The sequence below is a fragment of the Osmerus mordax genome, chromosome 13 (genome assembly GCF_038355195.1).
Source record: "Osmerus mordax isolate fOsmMor3 chromosome 13, fOsmMor3.pri, whole genome shotgun sequence".
In the NCBI taxonomy this organism is placed as follows: domain Eukaryota; kingdom Metazoa; phylum Chordata; class Actinopteri; order Osmeriformes; family Osmeridae; genus Osmerus; species Osmerus mordax.
In genome coordinates, this window is record NC_090062.1 from 10,743,048 (window position 1) to 10,763,258 (window position 20,211).

The window sequence follows — 20,211 nt, forward strand, 5'->3', positions numbered from 1 at the left end:
GATAGTACTTTGTAAAACATGCATACAGGAATGTGCAGCTTTTGGGCGGAGACTTGAACCAACAGTAACACTAGGGCAAATGTAATGTTGCCTCTTCACAGCCGAAACTTCGCATCTTTAGCCTACTCTGGCGATTAGTTTCGAGGTGGCGTGTACTACAGAATTGTCGCGTTGTTTTTGCCCTCGCTGGATGGACTGTGTGTTTGTCGTAGAGAAGATTCACAAAGGAACGGAATGTAGAAAGCCTATCGACAACTCCCTGAATAGAAATTTCGGTGCGTGCAGAACGAACCAGAATCGTGAGTTAAGTAGGCTACTAACACCGAAGCGCGTATAGTGAACGATCTCGGAAAATTTACATAGCCTATATAACATTGTGTCAACAAGTAATGCTCTAAAGAAGCCTTTATTCACTTGTATCGTTTTTATCAATGCTTGGGGGGATGCATTAGGTTGTTTTGTGGGGAAACGTGTTATGTCTGGTTTAATTTCTTCATTCGCCACTTATGGAACAAAGTGTCTTTTATCTTGCCGATACGGTGGATAGTTTGTCGGGTTAGAATCCTGGTGCTGCACTAAAAAGTTCCAAAGGGTGTGAGATCGTCGTAGAACAACCATGAGGAACACAGAGGAGGCAGAGGGGTTCGATGGTGAGGCCTCCAACACGTCCATGATTTCAGGAGCTAGCAGCCCCTACCAGCCCACCACCGAACCAGTCCATTCCAGGAATGTTCTGGGACAAATCAGATGCGACATGGAGTATCTAAAGTCCGTCTTTGGCATGCTAAAAGCCATTGAAGTGGTAAGTTTCACAATATAAATATAATAAACCACTAAACCAGCATAACGTAATGAAACGCACATTACACACACAGTCTACCACAGTTTAGTGAGACCAACAGGTTTGACCATTTAAAGTAGTATGACAATAATGTGGAGGAGTATTTCATTATGATGTCACGTGTACGGTTAAAATAGGCGAGAATTGTCCATGACCTTTTCAGATTTGTGTGTGTGATTCATCCAGTAAACAGTGTAGATTTATGTATAAGTGCTGAATACAAGAAAACAGAAGCTGACCCCTTTCGAGCTGAGGACTGAATATTTTTCCTTGGGTCAAAACTCACCTACTGATCTCTCGCTGACGCTCATTCATTCACTCATTCACTCATTCACTCATTCACTCACTCACTCACTCACTCACTCACTCACTCACTCACATCCCAGCATGGTCCACAACAGGGAAGCTCAACTAAGGAAGTCATTAAGTTAAACAAGGCCTTTTTTCCTTCCCCCTCCTGTAACTCTTACACATTTACATGCTTATGGAAGAGCTATTCCTTCATAAAGCATTCATAGCTCATTCATAAACCAGTGCCCCAGGCTCAACACATTTCCCCACGCTGCTCTCCACACTCTATGCTCTGAAGTGTGTGTCTGTGTTCCTCAGTATCACACACACCTGAGATGTTTACTAGTGGAAAGGTGGAGACGAAGGTCAGTCGCTGTGTCTGCTGTGAGGAACATTTTGTCTTCCTAGACTTTAACTGCAGAGTAGAATAAAGTAGAATAGAATCACCTTGCAGTCATCAGAGGTGAGAGGGTAGGTGTTCAGTAAACACAGCACAGATCAGATGTGCAGCAGGACCAAGGTCGTCTGTTACAATCATTCTGAGCAAAAGTCACTCAACATGATAGTTTGATGTCTGCCTAGCTGGTTTGTCTGGTTTGGTCAGGCTGTCTATAATGTAGAAGTAATAATAGAAGCAGTCTCCCCAGTCTAGCTGTCTAGTTTACTGCCTGGCCACCAGGAACTAATCCAGTCTGTCAGCTCCATTACTGAGTGTCAGGCTTACTTGACCTTGGACTGAGCAATGTTCTGTTTCATGTAGACGATAAGGTATGGTCTAGCTGGCCACCTGTCCAGCTTCAGTTACTTTCAAGTAGTTGATCTATGTGGGCAACCCAGGTGTGGCCTAGAAGGAAGTCTGTAGGTTGAATATTACTGCATGTAGGATATTTTTAACTGGGAAGTTTACTATTGCTGCTTATTTTGGTGTGCATTTAAACGGAAAGGTTAAATATTATTTAGAGGCTCTTGTGGAGGGAGTCTTTCTGATGAACTTACCAGATGCTCTGTGTCTGTGTGTTTGTGTGTGTGTGTGTGTGTGTGTGTGTGCATGCTTGTGTATGTTTGAGAGAAACTCCTGATTCTTTGGAGAGTTCTGTTCACCCAGCTTTTTTCAGTGAGCTAGTGTGCAGATCTAGGTTTAGGAGTTCATGAGTAGGTCTATAAGCTACAAGTTTAGGAGCTAGTGTATAGGTCTAAGAACGAGTGATTAGGCTACGAGCTAATGATTAGGTCGAGGAGCCATTGTGCGTAGTCATGGACACAGCAGATGGTGGCTGGAGGGGATCTCGCCCCAGAGGCCATGATCACCATGGATGTAATCTCTCTTCCCTTGAGGAAGAAAGAAAGAATAGAAGAATAATGGGGAGGGTGTTACTTACACGATTACCCAGCATGCATGGTGACCCCTCCCCTCTGGGTCTATCTGGCACCTGCTGCTCCATAGCCTGTGGAGGGCCTGCTTCTAGAGGGATGACATCATCTAATACTATAATACTACCCATGTATGCCCCCCCAGCCCACCCCATGTCTTCCATGTCACCCCAAACCTGAACAGCCTGGGGCTATTTAGGGTTCACAGGTTCAGCACAGCTTAGTACACCATGTGTGGCTCACTCAGCTGAAAAAGGTTAATGTTGTCTGATGATAACAGATGAATAACGAGGCTACTCTGCATATCGAGGTCACATGGTTGCCATGGCAAGCACTGAATGTCAAACACTCCACAGACCCTCTCCTGCTTTCAGGAGACAGACAAGACATTGTGTAGTCGTGCAATGCATTGTATGTGTGTTTGTGTCTGCCACAAAAAAATTTAGAGAAAAATAGGCAAGCTGCTGACTGTCAGCACGTCATGTGATGTCTCCGTCAAAGCTGAGAAGTAAAGCATCTGGTTCAGACGTCTGATAGCTTCCCAGAAAGAGGGGGTAGGTAGAAAAGAGCATTCACAGCTTCCATAAAGTGTGATCAATTACGATGGCATTCCTACCTAAACAGATACTTCTTGTCTTCCCCGTCACTGTTCTCTTAAGTGTGCTCTAGCTTCAGTTCCAACCGGTCTCTCTTCCTCAGTTATCAGGGTAACTCCTACCAGCCAGTCTCTCTTCCCCAGGTGTCAGGGTAACTCCTACCAGCCAGTCTCTTCCTCAGTTATCAGGGTAACTCCTACCAGCCAGTCGTTCTTCATCAGTTATCAGGGTAACTCCTACCAGCCAGTCTCTCTTCCTCAGTTATCAGGGTAACTCCTACCAGCCAGTCTCTCTTCATCAGTTATCAGGGTAACTCCTACCAGCCAGTCTCTTCCTCAGTTATCAGGGTAACTCCTACCAGCCAGTCTCTCTTCCTCAGTTATCAGGGTAACTCCTACCAGCCAGTCTCTCTTCCTCAGTTATCAGGGTAACTCCTACCAGCCAGTCTCTCTTCCTCAGTTATCAGGGTAACTCCTACCAGCCAGTCTCTCTTCATCAGTTATCAGGGTAACTCCTACCAGCCAGTTTATAGGACTGATAGCCAGCCAGCTCATGTCAGCCCGCCAGCTCCCCCAACTAGTTGCTCACCTCTCCTCCATCCCCAGCCTGTGGTCTGTATCTGGCCTTTATCAGAACTGAGCTGAAGAGCTGCTGTCTGCCATCTATCCAGATCTGGTCAAAACCGGTCCAGTTGGACCCAGTCCAAGCCTGTAATACAAGAAGAGATGTGGTTCTGCCTGGCTGACTGGCTTTCTCCCTGCTCTCCTCTTCATGTGTGGTTTGTGGAAGGAGGATGGATGTATAGCACCTAAATAACACACAAACCACAGAATTCTCCCCATTCCTTAGGTCCACTTATGGATGTGGGAGAGAAACCGTCCAGTTCTACTGTTCAACATTATTGTGTAGAAGTTATTGTACACTGTAGAAGATTGTTGCTAACGAGCCATGGATGAGGCAACAAGAACAAAGCACATTGTTCAAGATCACCACTTTCACCCAGATAACATTATTTCCAAGTAATGTCCATGTTTTTTGTCGCAGGTCCTGTCCCTCATCGGCTTCATTTGCATCGAGACCATCATGCTTTGCCTGCCATGTGGAGGCGTCTACTTCTTTGAGTTTGTCAGCTGCAGCGGCTTTGTGGTGACCGGAGTGCTGCTGATCATCTTCTGCCTAAACCTGCACACCAAGGTCCCTCACGTCAACTGGAACCTCACGGTAGTTCACCACCACGACACACATACACACACAATGCCAGACTTAATAGAGTATTTGTTAAGTAGCCGAATGGAAAAGCAGTGTGCTGCTGTATTCCATAAAACTCATCCTAACAGAGAGAGGAGTCTTAACTATTACTATCAGATTGCATTCTGGGATGCATAGTACTGTTAGTTTGAGGCTGAGGCTGTGGCTTCTACCCCTGGCATGTGAAGGCAGAGGGATGTTGGCGTTCTAGGTTAATCTTTGAGAGGACCCGATGTGCTTTCCACTGTTGCAGTCTACTGTAGAGACAGGGTCTGTGTGTGTTATTTAAAGGCAGCGCTGCGTCTTGCTGGCTCCCAGACCGCTGGCCCTGACTTGGAATGTGAGAATGGATCTAGCAGAGACACTGGGGAACCGGAGTTAGAACCTACTGGGTTCTACCAGGTTCCACCATAACCTTCTAGGATCTGCCTGTGTATGTGCGTGTGTGGAAAGGAGAGAGAAGCATATTTGTGTGTGTGTGTGTGTGTGTGTGTGTGTGTGTGGGGAAAGAGGTGGTGTCATGTGAGAGTTTTACCATGCATCCAATCACATGATAGCTGTGCTTTAGTCATGCTGCAGCACTTATTAACCCAAACTGGTCACACTGTGTGTGCACATGTGTGTGTGTTCCATAAAATACTTTTAAGGAGGTTTTCATTTGAGAGAATGATAATAATTGAACGTGTGTGTGACAGGACCTGGTGAACACAGCAGCCAGCACCTTCTTTTTCTTCCTGGCATCGGTCGTCCTGGCATCCCTCAACCACAATACTGGAGCTGAGATCGCTGCTGTGGTCAGTACACCTCAAACACCTCCCCTCTCTCTACTCTCCTCATCTCCTCCTCAAACACCTCCTCCTTCTGCACATGTACCTTCTCTGAGGTCAACTCATCTTCTTTTACTTTGTGGTTTCTGATTTCCCCCCTAGTGGATAATTGCTGCAAATGACTGTCCTGCTCTGCACTCTATTGGTAGACAGAAGACAGACATGAACAAACACACACACATTCACACAAACCATGTGCTGTTGCTGGGGGATTTCTGCTGAGTGGTTTATAGTACAGATGTTCTCAGCAGGAAGTCGCTAGTTAACATCTTACGCTTGGTAAATCCCTAGGCTCTCCTGCTGTGTGTGTGTATTGATGTGTGTGTTGTGTGTCTGTGGGTGTTGTTGGTTATCAGGTGCCACACCTTGTATGTTGATGTCACTCCCTGTGTGTGTGTTTAGATCTTTGGCTTCCTGGTGACGTGTGTGTATGGCCTAAACACCTTCTTGGCTGTGCGGCGCTGGCGCCTCGGTGATGGTCGTCAGGGGGCGGTGCAGACCAGCGAGTACCAGCGGGCACGCACCGCCTCCCGTGGTGAGATGGAGGCACGGCCGGACTTGGCCTGAGGGAGGGACCCGATGATGATGGTGAGGAGTGTTACCATCGACCGATCAAGTTGTGGACATCCTACAAGGGCAGCTGCATGGGGTCAAATGTCTCCAACGTTGAAAGACTTCAAACTGCAGGGGAGACATGACCATATAACCTCCTAACCCTGCTGGCCTTAGAACATGGACCCCTATGGTTGTCTGAGAGTCCCGACATTAAGAGAACTAACATTTCACTTTGAACTATCCATCATTCTCCCCTTTGAACTGGCTGGGTTGGTATCTAGGATTAATGACTGAATCTCATCTTAGTTTCCCATTTATTTGACCTTGAATGGGTGTTGTTTAGCTCCACCTCTGCAGCTCTGTGGTATCCATGGCTACCTGAATGGTTTCAACAGTGGAGAGGGAGAGAAAGAGAGAAAGTAGAATGAGAGAAACATTTTATAATATAAATATAGTTTTGTTTTAGGCTGGGCTAGAATGGGTTGTTGACAGTGTAGAAGTGTTTTTGGGGGCAGATACTTGCCCTTTCTGGAGTCGGCTAGTGACATCTCCCTTCATATTTCTGAGGGTTATCTGTTATTAATGTCTGTTGGAACAATAGGTTTTATTCAGATTGGGGTTGCAATACTGCTACTATCTTTTTAAATACTCACATTATGAGTGGCTAAAGCATCAGGTGAGTCAGGTAAGCCTTCCATTGTGCCAGACAAGAACAATGGACCACAGATAAATAATTTAAATGATTCCAAATAGTATGTACCCAGATCTGGATTACACAGGATGCCTCCAAACTGGGGGGCAACTACTCTTTCATTGGCTAGGAAAGGGTGCCTTCCTTCTATTTGGCCAGGACATGGTGCCTTTTTTCTCATTGGCCAGTTCATGTGAGAGGACCAATGAGCTGTCAGAGAACTCTCAGGTTGCAGGAAGACGAAAGTAACTGTGTCACAACTTTGCCTAAACTATGTTTTATATATATTGTCAGTTATGTAATAACGATGTACACAATGTCTGTAATATTACTGTATTCAGCTACAGATATTTCCTCTATTTCTGAACGCACATGGTCACCATGAAGACTGAAGTGCATAGATATGTGTTTTGTTGTTTGTCTTGGTGTTAGTATTTTTCTAAATATGAAGGTGCATTTTCTTTTTTTACTGTCATTCCATTGTGTGTAGTGTCTTGCACAAATCCTTGCTGCTTATAGTAAGGAACAGTTCTAATACCAGTTGTCTCATACTGATCTAGAATCAGATCCAATCCCTGATATATTGGTAATGAACCTATTCAGAAGTTATGACTGATCCTAGATAACGACTCTTACCCTGGGTAGCCTTGTGAGTAAAGAACACTGAGCTATTGGACACATACAGGCCCTTCGCATTGTCTGGCTCTGTGTTACTACAGGAGCAACACTGAAGAGCTCCCCCTCCTGTTCATGTGTGGCACTGCTCCAACTCAAGCAATGTAACTAACTCCATTCCCTATCGGAGGACAAAGTGGACCAAGAATGACTTTTTGGGGTGGGATGTAACAAATCAAAACAAAATGTTAGATTTTTATGAACTGAACTGACCGTGATAACTGTTAATAATAATTGATGGATAGACAAGAATAGAGGAGGTTGTATTGGATGAATAGACAATCAAATGTTTCTATTTATATTTCATTGTAATGAAGAACTGAATTGGTATGAAATGCCTGTGCTTCTCTGTCATGAATGCCATCCCATATATCTATCAATACTTTGTACCACAGCCGTGTTATGTACTGCATCATACTAACTCCAATTTAGAGGGCACTAGCCCTAGGAAAGTTATCTCTCGCTAGTTGGCTATGATGTCATACAACACAGATTAAGGTGACATCTGATGGTCGCCTTCAGCACTGCATGGATGGAAGCTACTAGAAGCGGATGATGCGCTGTTAGCAAGTTTGAGTGTGACCAGAGCCTTCTGTTGGAACCAATTAAAAGGCTCTGTGTATAACCTTGAATTGACCTTTAATGTCAGGCTTGCAGTCCCTTTACATATGTGGCCTAAGTGCTCCTTCCACATGCCTAACATGGTTTAGTAAAAGTGGATTTTTGAAGTGAAGTTTTTTTCTTGTATTCTCTTTTTCAAATTTCCTCTTTACTTTGTGAGGTGTTTGGTAAATGATAGTCAGGTGTTCCCAGAACTGGAGGAATCAGCCGTCCTTTGTAAATCTGTATTTTTTGTATTTAAAACATTCTCTACAGATTAAACAACACTAGTCTATTTGTGACACTCCCTGTCTTACATTAAAATGATTAGACACTCAGCGTGAACATGTTTGATTTTTTTGGAAACAATAACAGAAATGTATTTATCCCAGAAGCAGATTCAGGAGGATCCTCTCTCCCTGGATCTACACGGCTGGCCTCGTTAATGTGAACAAACTGGTCATGTCTTCAGAGGCAATGTGATTGGTGTACCATTTACAAATGCAGGTAAACACCACATATCACATATACACAGTGCACATTTCACACACACAATCACAAATGAGAGAATCCTAGTGCAGCTCAAACAAACAAAACAAGTTGCCACAACTTAGAATAGGAAGCGTGTTTCTAGGGGAGGAGGACAAAGTTAAAAAGGCTGATGGTGATGTGTGTGTGTGTGTGTGGGGGGGGTACAGTATTGCTAGGGGAAGGGGCATTGTGAGATTTGTAGAAAAATAACTTCAGTCAAACAAGTTGAGGTTCAAGAATATCTAGAATATCATTCTTTGCGTCTGTCACCACAGACAGATTGTGGATCCCAAAACTTCACACCACTATGTTGAGCACAAAAACAAAATAAAGGAAGCGAAGAGGGGATTCCCCAGCGCCATATTAATAGAGCAGTTGAAAGGGGAAAAAAGTATCTAAGTGCGTGCCACATTTCAAGGATCCACTAGACCCTGGACCTGTAGGACTGGGAGATCTTCTGGAGCAGGGTCAAACATGTTTGGTTGAGGGAGGAAGGAAGCAAAAATGGGGCAGGGGGTGGGGGTTGGAGGACAGGCGCATTTCCTGTCGGCCTTGTTGAAGGTTCAGAACAGTCCCTGGGGGGTGGGGCTCCTCAGTCAGAATCATCATCTGAGTCATCATCTAGGACACAGAATGACAGTGTCATAGATTAAAGAATTAGGATTTAGTCCACATGGAGCCTGAGTAATAAACGAGTCCAGAAGGAACCTTAATGAGTCTTTTCAGTACCTGAGTTATCAGGTGGTCTGGATGGCTCGTCAGCACCTCCCCCTCCCTGTTTCAGGAAGTCTGCCAGTTCATTGAAAATGAAGTAGAAATCTAAAGCAAAAACAATGGTGGCTATGAAGCCAAACACCTGGAGGGAGAAGAGGGAATGGATGTCAAAACAGCTGGGAAACACACAGATACACAGACAATATTTTTTAGAAAGGTAAGTTTGTGTGTGTATTGTTCACCCCAGCAGCTTTTGAGGCTCCATCTGTGTACTTAGACACTGAGATTATGGAAATGATGAAGAAGATGATGGATGCACTGACACAGCGGAGGAAATCCTTCAGAAAGAGACATAAACAGAAAGCATTAACATCCATGTACTCCAACCCTTCCCCAGACCCTTACCTGAACCCCAACTCCAACCCTAACCTTAACCCAAACCTAACCCGGATCCGGATCTTGCTTTCTCCAGGAGAGACAAGCTTTGGGGACTCACCGTGAGCGGCCAATGGAAGCCCTTGAACCTCTGGTTAATCTTGGTGGAGTAGGCAAAGAGGATGAAGAGGGCAGCCAGGAACTCAATGAGTGGAGCCGTGACAAAGGATGCTGCCGTGGACGACACAAAACACACGAAACAAACAAACGACAGAACCTGATAGACAGGATAAAGAGAAGTAGAGAAAGAAAGAGAGAATAAAACAAATAATGCAAGATACAGAGACAAACAAAGAAAGAAATTGTTAAATTCAAAATATAAAGGCAAAATTAACAGTACTCGATTACTGACACAACTACGTTTCAACTATACAAATATTTTTTAGTAGAGGAAGGGAAAGCAGCACAAGTGTTCTTAAAAAATCTCCATTACTTTACACTTTAAATGTAAAGAATTTATCTGCGTCAATATAAAAGTAACCCACAAGGCAAGCTAGCAAGTTTGCTGCATGACAACCATGTCTTTACTGGTCTTCGTACAGATTCTCCAGTCTACAGAGACTTGACCCTTGAGCTATTACACTTCCTGTCTGCTGCTATAAGAAGATGCAGCTGTTTCATGAACACTAAACACACCCACACAAACTTACACACAAACACTAGCACCCTACCCACCTCCACACATACAACCTCATTCAAATTCATAACTTTGGTGCCATTCTTGGTGAAGCCCAAATACTGTTAACTCTCTGTATAGACAGGCAGCTTGTTTCTGTAAAAGGGTCATATAAATCACAGCTAAGCCCTCCAGCCCTCTCCATACCATACCCCACTCCACCCTACCCCCCCAGACCTACCGCACGTATACCCCCACCCCCACTTCAAGACCTAACTACCTGCAACTATACTCACCCTACCCCCAACCACCCTTTAGAATGTTGTTCAGACACTGTACCAATGTGCTATCAATTTACTGGAATTCCACTAGTCATGTTGTTGGTGTGTCCTTAAAATAACTGTTGCCTACACTCGAGTATGCATACAGGAGGAAGAGGGCAACAGCAAAATTGAGTCAACTGCAGACAAGGCCTGGTGTCTGGACACACTCTAAAGAAGGCTGTCTTGGCCAAAACAAGAATGTGTTTTGCCTTCACTAAACCAGTAAAATGTTCTGTCTTGGTCTCTATTTGTGGGATGTGCTACCATAATCTTCTTCAGCATGTAGATCCTGTCTGACATCAGCTGTATATTAGATGTCACAAGACATGCACTAAAGCTCATTCCATCTGACGCACATAGCCACTGGAAGATCAAACAGACAGGTTAGCTATCTCCAGTTGATCTCAGTTACATTCCCAGTCCATGTACAGTATCAAGTTCCCTAACAGAGTCAGTTACAGTACAGTTAAGTAGAAAAACATCAGTATATTACTGGTTTAGTCATGAGTTCATCCCAGGGGTTTCCAACTATAGCAGGCCAAGCCGTTTGTGTGTGCATGTGAGAAGATCATCACAGAGACAGAGGAAAGAGAGCTTGTATTGTTTTCTCAGCCTGATTCTTTTACCTTCAGGACAGGAGGCCAGCTGCCCTCAGCAGACCAAGTCAAAGAAGAGAGTCAAATGCTATACTGAAGGATAAAAGAAAGTAGAGAGGGAGAAACACAGGTTAAGAGAGATAGGAAGGGTCTAGACAACGTGGTAGAGAGGGTGAAAGGGTTGAATAAAGAGATGGAAAGTAAGCGAGTGAGTGAGTGCAATGAGACAGGGAGAGAGAAAGAATGAAAAAGAGGGGTGGAGAGGGGGGTTCTTGGCCCACAACAGGAAGAGCTGAATACCATCACATGACATCCATCAGGACCATCTACTCCATAGACAGACAAGACACACCCCTTTCTTCGTGTACCTCATTAGACACATTAAAACAATACCTCCTAAAATATCTGAAGATGCATTAGTTTAGGAGAACTACATTTTTGATGTGCTGATATCAACACGTATCAGCATGCATCTAATACAACGTTCATCCGAATTCTGCTGTCACTGTGGCCTCCTTATGAATCGGGAATTAAAAGTTTTAGTAGGCCTACTATTTCAATCGTATCACCTGACTTCCCTGCATGCTCTCTCCACATTCGAAGCACATAGCCTAAATAAAAGTGTTACCCTTTAAAGCCTAAAGTTTTGTAACATTAAAAGTTCATTTGAATGGTTTGAATGGTAAACGAACAATTTCGATTCAAACATGCACATACATCTTTGACTGCAGTCTAAATCTTCCAACATTTGTCGTAAGGAAAAAAACGATTTTACGCACGCTTGCCAGTCGAAACAATGAAAATGATCGTATATGCTACTTTAAATTAAAAGAAAGAAGCTACTTTACCACTTCTGATATAAGAAGCTGTCCTTTTCGCGAACAGGCGAACTCTTTTGTCGGGAGAATAGAGAGCATTGCATTCTGGCGCGGTTGCGTCGTTTCGGGGGCCTCAATATCCCCCATCGCGGAGAAGATGTTTTATTTCGATGTTATTTCTCGTTCAGACCAGTGAGCTGGAAGTGATAATAAAGTGAAAAACGCTTTGCCAGTAAAATTGCGTGATGCCTCTTGGCATGGAAACGGAAACGATGACAGTGCGGATTGCGGAAACGTAGCGCACAAAAGCGCAACATCTGCAACATCCAGATGTTATGACCACTATGTGAGAAGGGTGAGCTATTGTGCAGTGGGCGTCCCGCTTCGTAGAGGTAGACCAACTTTAATTTGTTTTAGTAGAAACAATACAAAATACATCAGAGCCTTTGTTTTTATTGTTGCTCAGTGAACCAATGCAGACATAATAATAATTAAAGCTTATGCTTAAACAAAGTAACGCAGTTTCAAATGTATTTTTTATTGGCAGTGGTTTACAACATTTAAACACAAATCCATCTGATCAGTGGTAAGTTTGTGACCCTTTAACTCTAATACTCTCAAAATTCATAGTACTCCCGTTCCAGTATCACATGTCAAAAGGAAATTATGGGAGGAGGGGAGGGAATGAAAGGGAGGGAGGGAGCGAGGGAGGGAGAGGAAGAGAAAATAACCAAGGGGTCTGAGTTGTCTGCACTGCACAGCTTTATTTGGTTTGTGATCTTGCTTGGTTGAATGTTATCTTCTTGCTGAGCAAGAAGATGTCGGCACTCCACAGCCCTGCTAACAGGAGACCCACAATCTGCAAACAGGACAAGCTTTGTTAGGACACGGTCCTTGACAGGATTCACATTTAATTAGTGAGTAAATGAGTGTTAGCGAATGAGGGACTGTGTGCAAGAGTGAATGACCAACTGACTGAACAATTGATTGCCCGTACCCCTCCAGCCAGTGTGCTTCTGACGATGTAGTTGGACACTGCCATCAAACTGAGCACCAGCACGATGCATGCTGCAACCACCGAGTTGAACACGTCCTGAGATTGCCGTGGGGATCAACAGAACACATCATAATCATCACTCCAGACCCTTTTTGCATCAAGCGTGCTATTCTCTTTATGAATTGATTATTTATCAATAGACAATTGTATACATTTTGGGGGCTCATTTAAAAGACCTTTTCATAAAATGGTTAACAAAAAAAGGGATGAAATTGAGTTTGTGTGTGGTGCAGGCCCAGGGTGGACGCTCTGGTTGCTCCTTACCACGAGGGGCCAGAAGAACAGGGTGAACTTCCTGTGGAGCTTCAGCAGGTAGAGAAGCAACAGAGCCAGAGTGACCAGCAGCTCCATCGCCAGGGCAGCCATGTAGACTGGTCGAGAGGCCACCGCAAAGCACAGAAACGCCACAAACGCCATCACCTGAGACGTGAATCACACGGGGACATGACACAGATTCTTTATTTGATGCTGAATTCAGTGCTGAATGCATATTGGATTCTGTACTGTCTGACGTGTGCAATGCTGTATTTGATGATGACTTTTATGTATTTGGTGCCACCTGTTGTCTAAACTAAATTTGAAACAAGAATCTGCAAACATATCACCCTTGGCCAATTGGTGGTAAGTAGTCATGCTTAATGTGCTATAAACTATGTGTTGACCCAAGTTCCAGCACACACAGTACAGAGCATGCCTCTGGGCATACTAGAAATTATCTTACAGACAGGAAGAAGGAAATGGAAGTAGTTCTGTCATGTCTATGACATGATTACACATCAGTCTCTAAATCTGTTTTCCTATTCTCACAACCTTACTCACACTTTTTATCTGAGTACAACTAAATATGTTTTGTCAGTTTCAATTTGAGCATGTAGTCCCTTCCCTGGTCACCATGGCAGTGTGGGTATCAACTGTGAGGCTTTGGATTCTGTCTCACCAACTCAGCCAGCTTGAGGCACCCCCGGTAGGATTTGAAGAAGGCGAGGTCTATCTCAACGTTGCAGACTGAGGTAGGACTGGATGGGCTGGGGGCACTGGAGGAGACCTCTCCGGACATGCTGGCAGTGGTAGGCTTCTGTGACTGCAGTTACTGTAGAACCTTTCCTCACTTCCTCATCTGGCAGGTTCCTCTCAGTGGCAGGAAATGACAGAGTGTGTCATACTATTATTATTATTATTACAGTTGTCTTACGGGAGAGATCATTAAACTATTGTGCAGAGTTTAGGCAGGTGAGCAATGCAAACAGTTCTGTTCTATTTCTATTCTATTCTGTACTATTCTACATGAGCCTATATACTGATGTGGGACCAGTGTAGATTCATGTTGGCTACTAAGGTGCTAAGGACGTTTGTTTAGAGAGAACTGTTCCAAGATAAGCTTGGACACCCACTTCCCTAAAGAACATTGACGATGAACAGGAAGCGCCTTTACGACACGGAACTAAAACACCACGCGAGAACTGCATTAGCCGCTAACTGCTTGCTCAATACCCAATACCCGGTGGACTGTAACAAACCGTTGCCGTACTGTACGACTGACAACTATGCAAAATGTCCTTGAATTGTGCGTTTTATAATACATTATGGAGAAGCGTGACAGGACTGTCTTCAAATCGGACTATTTCATTGGCGCAAGTCGTATCTTTCCGCAGTAGCATATCGCAGAGGACAACTCATAGCAACAATACACACCTCATTACAAGTAGGTGCACGAGGTTGTGTGCTAAAATGTATCACTATGAAGTTCGACCCTACGACAAATAATTTAGTTTTCTCTCCGCGAACTACAACCAATAATGATGTAATCACTGCTAAAGACCTCTTCGTACAGCTTTCTAATGTAGCCTTAAGCCGACTGCACACTGTACGAAAGCACGACAGAAGGAATAGAAGCAAGCCCGGTCATATCCTAATTGCCTGCCTGTCTCTTCTCTCTACTCGTCCTCCTCCCATAACAATCTTCTGTGTCTTTGACTTAGCTGCGTAGCTGACTGACTGAGGCAGACCAGGGCCTCAGTTATCTCATAATGTTGTCTTCCTCCCAAGGGAAGCTGGTGCGTAATGGTGAAGAGAAGAAGGCCGTGGTAAGTATTTGCCTTGTTCCTACTGATTCAGATTTCAGAATGTTTAATCAGAAATTAAACTCAGATTACTATTGCATGTTTTTCAGGTATTTTTGTATTGCAATTTAAATTGACGTGGAGTTGCCCTTAACCCCAGTAGCCTATATATTAGTTTGAAACTGAAGTTGTACCAAGACATAAACCTAGAATTGTATGTAATGCACATCGTTGTTGATTTCAGATTTGTATTGAGGGCAACATTGCTAGTGGAAAGACCACATGTCTGGAGTACTTCAGTAAAACCAACAACATCGAGGTGAGATGGTGAATCAAAGCCAGAATAAGAAAAGTGGTTAGTGGCTGACTTGCTAAGCTCTTCCCGCTCGTCTTACACGGCAGGTGCTGACGGAGCCTGTGTCCAAATGGCGAAATGTTCGAGGACACAATCCCCTGGTGCGTTGCCATTGCTTACGTAGCTCAGTATCCTCTGTGAGGGCTGTAGATGAACAATAAGAACCATGTGTGTATCTTCATGACTGTAAAAGATGGAAGATGACAGCTGTTTGTGTATCTCTGTCTCTCAGGGGCTGATGTACCAGGACCCTACACGATGGGGCCTCACTCTACAGACCTACATTCAGCTGACCATGCTGGACAGACACCTGTCACCTACAGTAGGTAGACTGAATGGAGCTCTGCAGGAGATGCGCTTGACCTGTGAGGTGTATTAGATGGTGTAACACAATAACAGGGTCCTCGGGGCGTCCTCACGCCTCTCAGAGATCAAACCATGTCAAGCCTTGTGACTGACCGTGTTGCTCTGTGTGTTGCTCTCCAGTCGGCCCCTGTGAGGATGATGGAGAGGTCTATCTACAGCGCTAAGAACATTTTCGTGGAGAACCTCTTTAAAAGGTATGTCATTACGTCTAAGTCCAGCTGTGAACATGTGTGGGATAGTGCTGCTGAGTGTGTGGTAGACCTGGACTGGGGGAGCGTGTGGTCCTGTTGAAACACTAGAGGACTGAGTCTACAGACCCAACACTACAGACCAGAGACTAGAAACCTGATACTACAGAGCTGTGTCTACAGGCCTGCCTTGAGACTACAGTCATTTTATGTTCTGCAGTGGGAAGATGCCAGAGGTGGACTTTGCTGTTCTCAGTGAGTGGTTCGATTGGATTACGCACAACATCGCCATACCAGTGGACCTCATTGGTGAGTTCTTCAACGTGATTAAATGAAACTGCTTAATCCCATCAAACACTGTTTTTTTAACAATACCATAGGATCATCATCTTCCTTTACGTTCTGTTCTATTAATCTTTGTTCTATTATGTTGTTTTTTTTACAGTTTTGTTCTGTTATATTCTTTCCTATTCAGTTCTATTTTGTCCTGTTCTGTTCTAGTGTACCTGCAGACATCCCCGCACACCTGCTTTGAGCGTCTAAAAGATAGATGCAGGGAGGAGGAGAAGGTCATCCCTATGGTAGGAGGACATTGTTGGAACTTGGTTGAGAATAGCCCTCTTTTGCAAAACAATAGGCGAATGCTGTAAGTCGTTTGTCTTAAGGGGCTGCTCATTGCTTTGCACAAGAGTCTACAAGCCTGTTATCATATTCCACCTAAAAGAAAATGAAGAATATCTAGAGACTCTAAGGGACCCTGTTTTCTCAACAGGAATATCTTGAGGCCATTCATAAGCTGTATGAAGATTGGCTGATCAACCAGACCACCTTCCCACTTCCTGCCCCAGTTCTGGTGAGTGACCAATAACATTCAGCCATATTGTCAAGTCACCATGGCTTCACAAATCTTCAGATGTTTGTCCTTGTGTCATGATATAGCTGCTGTGTTTTTAACGATGCTGTCCTTGTCTCAGGTCATCTCGGCGGACCACGACCGTCAGAAGATGCTCCACCAGTATGAGGAGAACCGGGAGAAAATCCTGGCTGCCAGCCATGTCTGAGGTTTTAACCAGAAGAATCAGCCAAGCAAACAAAACACATACAAATCTTTCTATCAGATGGGTTTACATTTACTATTATGAATAATCATTGACTGCTGAAACAGAGACATGGTTTTCTTATGTGACGTATAGAAAATGTCTGTTACACTGTTTTTAAGATGTCTATCACAATGATCAAAGATTTAGGCTCTTTGCTTTCTGTTTTAGGTGAGAGATTTCATGTTTCACACATCTGTTTCTTACTGCACTTCAGTTGCATCTAACATTGACCAAATTAGATGTTTATTTTATTTATATTTTATTTCTACAGGGAATTATCTGTTCACTTTCTCTGACCAAATTAGATCAAGTCTTTGCTCCAGACATAGGGTTACATGTGGCCATAGGTTAGTCATGACCCCATCATGACCAACACTTCTATCCTGCTTTGCTGTGCACACAAACACCCCCTTTCTTTACACTTTAGAGAATAAGATTTGATTTATTTCTGAACATTTTACCTTTTTTGGAGATTGAAGCTTTCAATGTTGTGAATAAGCTTGCAGACCAAAATACTGTCCTGTCTGCTTACCCTACAACCTTTTCATACTGTTTGCTATTGTTTTAAATGATTAAAATAATTATTAGAATAATGTACATAACTGTACTTTACTTGAAAGAAGTCCAAACACTTCAAGCCATTTGAATGAGACAAGCACATCTGAGGACAAGCAAGCATTTTGGTTTTATTCAATGATCTGTGCATCAGTCATAATGAACATTACAGCAACAGTTGATGTCTGAAATTCATGGTTGATCTGTACACAATTGTATAACTTGTCAATACCTTTTATGGTCTGAGTAGGTGCTGTTAGTGCTGTATTGTCATAGGATTCTCTTCTGAAAGGCTCCCTCTGAGTCACACCTTAATAGGAAATCCCCTTTGGCACCAATGATCTTATTTCCTCAAAGAACAAACAAAGCAATGGACTAAAACATCCTCAATATATACATTATTTCAAGGGGATTCAAGTAAATATTGTTACCTGAGAATAATCTAAAAGAAAATATCTTTGCAACCTGAGATACTGAGCACATTTACTTGGACACAATGTCAAGTAAATGAACATTGTATCACTTTTAAACACTGAACCACATAAGAGAGTTCTTGAAAATAGGATTTTTGATAACATCACTTCTTGTCATGTTCCACCATAACATAAGTTTGCAGCAAGTCATCTTCAGGCTGCTGTGTGGGGCTCCTGTGCTGCTGCACTCTGGGGCCCACCACTGCCTGGTGCTGCACCTCCACGCTGGGCCCTTCCATAGCAGGCTGCAGCTGCGCCCTGGGGCCTACAACTGCAGAATACTCCATCTGCACCCTGAGGCTCTTTGTTGCCCGACTCTGGTTCTGGCTGGGGTCACACAGCTCCAGGTGACAGGCTGGGACGTACACAGAGTGAGGCGGCTCTCTGAGGTTGTCCATGCCCCCTCCACAGCTGTTGCACCCTGGGATATGACAGACAGGCACCAGGGAGGGATGGCAAAGTATGGGCGGGGCCGGGCTCCTATTGGAGCCTTTGTCAGGGTGAGGATCAGGGGTTCCAGTCTCCTCTATGGGATATCCCAGGTTCTCCTTACAGACATACATCTGGCCCATCCGCTCCGCTAGCAGTCTGACTTCCTCCTCCTCCTCCTCCTCACCAGCCTCAGTCCAGGCCTCAGTCTTAGCCTCAGACCCAGCCTCAAGCCCACCCTGCTTCTCAGGGCCCTCCTGTTCACCTCTGCTCCTTAAATCCCATTGCGGAGTGGGTCTGGGCAGGGTGTTCTGACTGAGAGGCTGCGTAGGAGGGCTTTCGGCTGCTGCAGTGTGTAAGGTGTACTGGGGCCCAACCAGGTGACTGGCCAAGCCAGACGTAGCTCTGCCAGGCTCATCAGCCTGCTGCTTCTCTCGGATGCTCTGCGCCGCTGGAGGCCTTGGAATTTTACTGAAGATGCGCTTCTGTCTAATGGCCAGGTCTGGGTAGTTGCACTGCATCTCCAGGTGGAACCGGTCTTCATTCAAAGCTGTACTGGAGGGTCTGAGGCCTGGGGAGGGGCTTTGTGTGGGGGGCTTAGAGGCAGCCTCCAGGGGAAGGCCCACCTCAGGCCGCCCTGGTGAGTTCATCTGGTTCTCTTCGTTCTCCTGTGGACCAGGAGCCACCAAAGGGCACCCAGTACAGAGCTCTCCCTCCACGACCTCCTCCTCATTCTCTTGTTTCTCCCTCTCAGCCCTCCCTGATACTGGTTCCTCGGGGCCTGTGATGCTGGGAGACGTGCCTCTCCTGCGCAGGATCTCAAGGCACTCAGGTTGTGGACTTTGACCCATGACCTGCAGCAGGTGCTCACACTCCATCCTGGCCAGGAATAGGTCAAAGCCGACTTGGATGACCTTCTCAGGGTCTACAGAGTCAGCCAGCACATACTGTGTGTCAGACTGGGGCTGATAACCCACTGTAGCCAGGATGGCTTGAGTGATGCTGAGTGGCAACACAGCTTTGAGACAGTAGACAAACGCACCTGTGTAAGTCTGACAAGAAAGATGTAATATTATGTTGTAATATTATGAGAATATGTTTAGTTAGCGACAAAACAATACTGGAACTTTCCCTTATACATTCCATCTACCATCACACACATGTAAGGTACTGTATACACAGGTTAACTAAGAATTTGCATTTTATTTTACCTTGAGGCTCTTTATTTCTTTCTTCCATGGGTAGAGAAACAGATTGACACAAAGCACCTCCAACATTTCTGTAGCTTTGATGAGTGCAGCAAGTACACTCCGACAATCTCTGGAGCCTATTTTTGAACATTCTGACGCTATGTGATAGAAGTCTACTGTACGAAACCTTCCCGCGGGATCCGAATCTGACAAGAAGCGCACAGCTTTCTCGGTAACCGGAGTCTCTTTACACACTTCCGGGCTACCAGTTAGTATGTAGTATTCTTGATATTCTTCAAAGAAAATGTGACGGTCATCTGGCGTTTGGTCAGGACCTCTGTTCGTCATGGTTTTCTGAAGAAATACAAGCCGTGTTTGGTTTTAGAAATGAAACGAGGAAGTACATTTAGTAAGTGCCAACGGGACACGCGAGGTAGGTTTGTCATGAAGAGAGACGAGGCGGAAACAAAATGACACAGTCGTAAACACTAGTCAGGATACATCTGATTAGCCCATATTTTATCACGTAGGCTAACGTTACGTGAAGTGGGACGTTACTTACACACACAGCACACACCTTAAAAAATAAGTGAGAGGAGAAAAAGCTGAATAAGAATTTAAGGAAAATCATAAAAATACCCAGACATAGATATGCTTTGCCTTCCTGGTTTTTGGTCATTGTGGAGCAACATCAAGCCATTCTGCATTTT

The 20,211-nt window shown here is 44.5% G+C and overlaps 5 protein-coding genes across 8 annotated transcripts; 2 read left to right on the forward strand and 3 right to left on the reverse strand.

Moving 5' to 3' along the window:
* The first annotated feature begins 10 nt into the window (after positions 1-10).
* On the forward strand, positions 11-8,033 carry cmtm4 (CKLF-like MARVEL transmembrane domain containing 4). 2 transcript variants are annotated; one of them, XM_067248496.1, is made up of 5 exons: positions 11-299; positions 548-802; positions 4,144-4,320; positions 5,043-5,141; positions 5,577-8,033. In XM_067248496.1, the coding sequence occupies exons 2-5, from the start codon at positions 617-619 to the stop codon at positions 5,739-5,741; spliced, it is 627 nt and encodes a 208-aa protein (XP_067104597.1). In that variant the 5' UTR covers positions 11-299; positions 548-616; the 3' UTR covers positions 5,742-8,033. The 2 variants fall into 2 exon arrangements, with proteins under 2 accessions (XP_067104597.1, XP_067104596.1); XM_067248495.1 differs by having other exon boundaries at positions 11-802.
* cmtm3 (CKLF-like MARVEL transmembrane domain containing 3) lies at positions 7,902-11,947 on the reverse strand. The gene is made up of 5 exons (XM_067248497.1): positions 11,759-11,947; positions 9,437-9,592; positions 9,183-9,278; positions 8,956-9,082; positions 7,902-8,847 (listed from the first exon to the last, which is right to left on the reverse strand). The coding sequence occupies exons 1-5, from the start codon at positions 11,873-11,875 to the stop codon at positions 8,819-8,821; spliced, it is 525 nt and encodes a 174-aa protein (XP_067104598.1). The 5' UTR covers positions 11,876-11,947; the 3' UTR covers positions 7,902-8,818.
* A 298-nt stretch (positions 11,948-12,245) lies between these two features.
* Positions 12,246-14,126, reverse strand: LOC136954961 (chemokine-like factor). The gene is made up of 4 exons (XM_067248498.1): positions 13,723-14,126; positions 13,050-13,205; positions 12,726-12,821; positions 12,246-12,587 (listed from the first exon to the last, which is right to left on the reverse strand). The coding sequence occupies exons 1-4, from the start codon at positions 13,840-13,842 to the stop codon at positions 12,492-12,494; spliced, it is 468 nt and encodes a 155-aa protein (XP_067104599.1). The 5' UTR covers positions 13,843-14,126; the 3' UTR covers positions 12,246-12,491.
* Positions 14,127-14,225: 99 nt separating this feature from the next.
* tk2 (thymidine kinase 2) lies at positions 14,226-17,447 on the forward strand. Of its 3 annotated transcripts, none has more exons than XM_067248491.1 (10): positions 14,226-14,487; positions 14,832-14,869; positions 15,090-15,164; positions 15,248-15,301; positions 15,433-15,522; positions 15,687-15,760; positions 15,975-16,063; positions 16,256-16,335; positions 16,527-16,607; positions 16,729-17,447. In XM_067248491.1, exons 1-10 carry the CDS (start codon positions 14,337-14,339, stop codon positions 16,813-16,815), a joined length of 819 nt encoding a protein of 272 aa, XP_067104592.1. In that variant the 5' UTR covers positions 14,226-14,336; the 3' UTR covers positions 16,816-17,447. The 3 variants fall into 3 exon arrangements, with proteins under 3 accessions (XP_067104592.1, XP_067104593.1, XP_067104594.1); XM_067248492.1 differs by having other exon boundaries at positions 14,354-14,487; positions 14,765-14,869; XM_067248493.1 differs by lacking the exon at positions 14,226-14,487 and having other exon boundaries at positions 14,497-14,869.
* Positions 17,448-17,497: 50 nt separating this feature from the next.
* Positions 17,498-19,542, reverse strand: si:ch211-189a15.5 (uncharacterized). Its single transcript, XM_067248494.1, has 2 exons — positions 19,523-19,542; positions 17,498-19,329 (listed from the first exon to the last, which is right to left on the reverse strand). Exon 2 carries the CDS (start codon positions 19,187-19,189, stop codon positions 17,987-17,989), a length of 1,203 nt encoding a protein of 400 aa, XP_067104595.1. The 5' UTR covers positions 19,190-19,329; positions 19,523-19,542; the 3' UTR covers positions 17,498-17,986.
* Between the last annotated feature and the right edge of the window lie 669 nt (positions 19,543-20,211).

What these genes read in the sequence shown, in the direction of transcription:
- LOC136954961 (XM_067248498.1), bottom strand. Translation starts at nt 13,842, where the DNA reads ATGTCCGGAGAGGTCTCCTCCAGTGCCCCCAGCCCATCCAGTCCTACC. An exon ending in TGTTCTTCTGGCCCCTCGTG is followed by an intron (nt 12,822 to 13,049) that starts GTAAGGAGCAAC and finishes CGGCAATCTCAG; the next exon opens with GACGTGTTCAACTCGGTGGT. An exon ending in GAAGCACACTGGCTGGAGGG is followed by an intron (nt 12,588 to 12,725) that starts GTACGGGCAATC and finishes TCCTGTTTGCAG; the next exon opens with ATTGTGGGTCTCCTGTTAGC.
- tk2 (XM_067248491.1), top strand. Translation starts at nt 14,337, where the DNA reads ATGTCCTTGAATTGTGCGTTTTATAATACATTATGGAGAAGCGTGACA. An exon ending in TTCGAGGACACAATCCCCTG is followed by an intron (nt 15,302 to 15,432) that starts GTGCGTTGCCAT and finishes TCTGTCTCTCAG; the next exon opens with GGGCTGATGTACCAGGACCC. An exon ending in AGGAGAAGGTCATCCCTATG is followed by an intron (nt 16,336 to 16,526) that starts GTAGGAGGACAT and finishes TTTTCTCAACAG; the next exon opens with GAATATCTTGAGGCCATTCA.
- cmtm4 (XM_067248495.1), top strand. Translation starts at nt 617, where the DNA reads ATGAGGAACACAGAGGAGGCAGAGGGGTTCGATGGTGAGGCCTCCAAC. An exon ending in ACGTCAACTGGAACCTCACG is followed by an intron (nt 4,321 to 5,042) that starts GTAGTTCACCAC and finishes TGTGTGTGACAG; the next exon opens with GACCTGGTGAACACAGCAGC. An exon ending in GAGCTGAGATCGCTGCTGTG is followed by an intron (nt 5,142 to 5,576) that starts GTCAGTACACCT and finishes GTGTGTGTTTAG; the next exon opens with ATCTTTGGCTTCCTGGTGAC.
- si:ch211-189a15.5 (XM_067248494.1), bottom strand. Translation starts at nt 19,189, where the DNA reads ATGGAGTGTGAGCACCTGCTGCAGGTCATGGGTCAAAGTCCACAACCT.
- cmtm3 (XM_067248497.1), bottom strand. Translation starts at nt 11,875, where the DNA reads ATGGGGGATATTGAGGCCCCCGAAACGACGCAACCGCGCCAGAATGCA. An exon ending in GCTTCCATTGGCCGCTCACG is followed by an intron (nt 9,279 to 9,436) that starts GTGAGTCCCCAA and finishes CTCTTTCTGAAG; the next exon opens with GATTTCCTCCGCTGTGTCAG. An exon ending in GAGCCTCAAAAGCTGCTGGG is followed by an intron (nt 9,083 to 9,182) that starts GTGAACAATACA and finishes TTCTCCCTCCAG; the next exon opens with GTGTTTGGCTTCATAGCCAC.